General features: G+C 35.9%; 1 protein-coding gene across 1 annotated transcript in view; it reads right to left on the bottom strand.

The window, feature by feature from the left end:
• Positions 1–6: 6 nt before the first annotated feature.
• The window catches only part of LOC107688665 (A-kinase anchor protein 11-like), a gene marked incomplete at its 5' end in the record, with an annotated part of 12,108 nt that continues 10,185 nt past the window's right edge, over positions 7–1,929 (bottom strand). The window contains one exon of the mRNA XM_016486388.1: positions 7–1,150. Coding sequence (XP_016341874.1) covers positions 989–1,150 — 162 coding nt within the window. The remainder of the gene's footprint in view (positions 1,151–1,929) is intronic.

Below are 1,929 nucleotides of genomic sequence, written 5' to 3'. Positions count from 1 at the left end.
GTGAGTAATTAATGACAGAATTTTCATTTTTGGGTGAACTAACCCTTTAAGCTAAGTTTAATAGTATGCGGTGTTTTTCCCGTAAGTTGGCAACCAAAATCCCTTCACTTTGCAGTGAACTAAAACGTGTTTGATTCTTTATGGGCGTTGGATCATGTGGAGCCTGATTGCAGCTAGGGTTGTAAACAATTCAATTAAATTTTAAACTCTAGAAAAGCATATTTACAGGTATACCAATTCATTTGAAACCATTATGAATAGCTGATCACACTGAAATAACTGGAAAAATGTACGAGTCATATGACGGGAATGCAAAACTACTGACTATTTGTTGATGGATTCTTTCAACAGTAACTAATTACCAGTGAAATGATACTTTTAAACCGTCACAACTGGTATCCAAGTGTTGTTGCCAAAAATGTGCTGAAACAGGGTTGTTTGTTATAATTACCCTGTGATTCTCTTATGTGTTCTGAGTCATGGAATACCTTATGTTGACCTGGAGCGCTGCTGGTCTGCATGCCTGGTCCCTTGACAAGTGCAAACATCACCGCAAAGGAGAGGTATGGAAATGACATAAGCTTTCCTGCAGCCATGGGGATTCCCTAACAAGACACCAACTCATAAAACCCATCAGTTTTTGTGTTGGGGCAGGGTGTGAATGCAAAACACGGGTAGGCTTCAGTGAAGGCGTGCCAAAAGTGTGATATGCAGTCTAATCTTAAAGAAAACAAAGTGACAATAAAAAGAGAGGTGAAAGCAAGCAAACGGTACTCTCGGTCACGGCATGCAATACACACACTTGAACGAACGGCTCTTAGATTACTTCAGTTGTTTCTATGGTGCCCCCTGGGTGCACAAGCAATACACAACACATAAACACATTCCACTGGCTATGCCTCTAGGTTTGGCAGATACATTGCAGATCACTGTAAAGTGACAGGAAACTTCACGGTTTAATGGCTGACGGGTGTCAGTGTGATGTGATTTACGCTTGCTCCAGAAGCCACTGAAAGAGGCTCTTGTGGCCGTTCCTTGTGTCCCCGATCTCTTCCTCAGAGCGACGTTCTTCAAAATATCTCAGAAGAGCCTGGAGGAGGTTGCCGACCCTGAACTCTCTCTCCTTCAGCCTCTGCGCTACGGCCGGCAGCTGGAGCCAGAGAAAAACACACAAAATTAAGCTACAGTTTTGGATCTCAAACATCCTGATAGATAAGTGTTGGGTTATAGAGCTGAAACATGATCCAAAATGTAATTAAAGTAACGCTTTTTAAAGATACTTAATTTTTACCTATGTATTTGCTCTGAAATGGCAGGGTATTTTAAGGTATTTTGTTATTAAAATAGGATTTATTATGTATTACTATATAGCAAAAATTTAAGTTGAAAAGTTCAAATAGTCAAATTTTAAACTGAATTCAAAAATTTGCATCAGCACTCAAAAATGTTCACCTAAGTTCCCATGTGGCATTTTACATATATTAAAATATATATATATATTTTTTAAAACACACACTTTCAAAAGTTAGATTTTTCTGTTATGCTCACTGAGTCTGCATTTATTTTTAAAAAATCATACAAAAAATACCGTAAAACAGTAATATTGTGAAATATTACTAGAATTTAAAATAACTGTTTTGTATTTGAATATATTTTAAAATGTAATTTATTCCTGATTTTTTTCAGCATCATTACTCCAGTCTTCAGTGTCACATGATCCTTCAGAAATCACCCTAATATGCTGATTTGATGTTTAAACATTTCTACTTATTATCAATTATCAAAACTTTTTGTGGAAACTGGTAAGATTTTTTTCAGAATTCTTTGATTCACAGAAAGTTCAAAAGAATATAATTTATTTGTAATAGATTTTTTTTGTAGCATTATAAATGTATTTACTGTCACTTTTGATCAATTTAATGCATCCTT

This window comes from Sinocyclocheilus anshuiensis, unplaced genomic scaffold (assembly GCF_001515605.1).
Source record: "Sinocyclocheilus anshuiensis isolate Anshui unplaced genomic scaffold, SAMN03320099.WGS_v1.1 scaffold834, whole genome shotgun sequence".
In the NCBI taxonomy this organism is placed as follows: Eukaryota; Metazoa; Chordata; class Actinopteri; order Cypriniformes; family Cyprinidae; genus Sinocyclocheilus; species Sinocyclocheilus anshuiensis.
The sequence above is the reverse complement of the archived record's forward strand: the minus strand, read 5'-3'. Positions and strand labels throughout refer to the sequence as shown.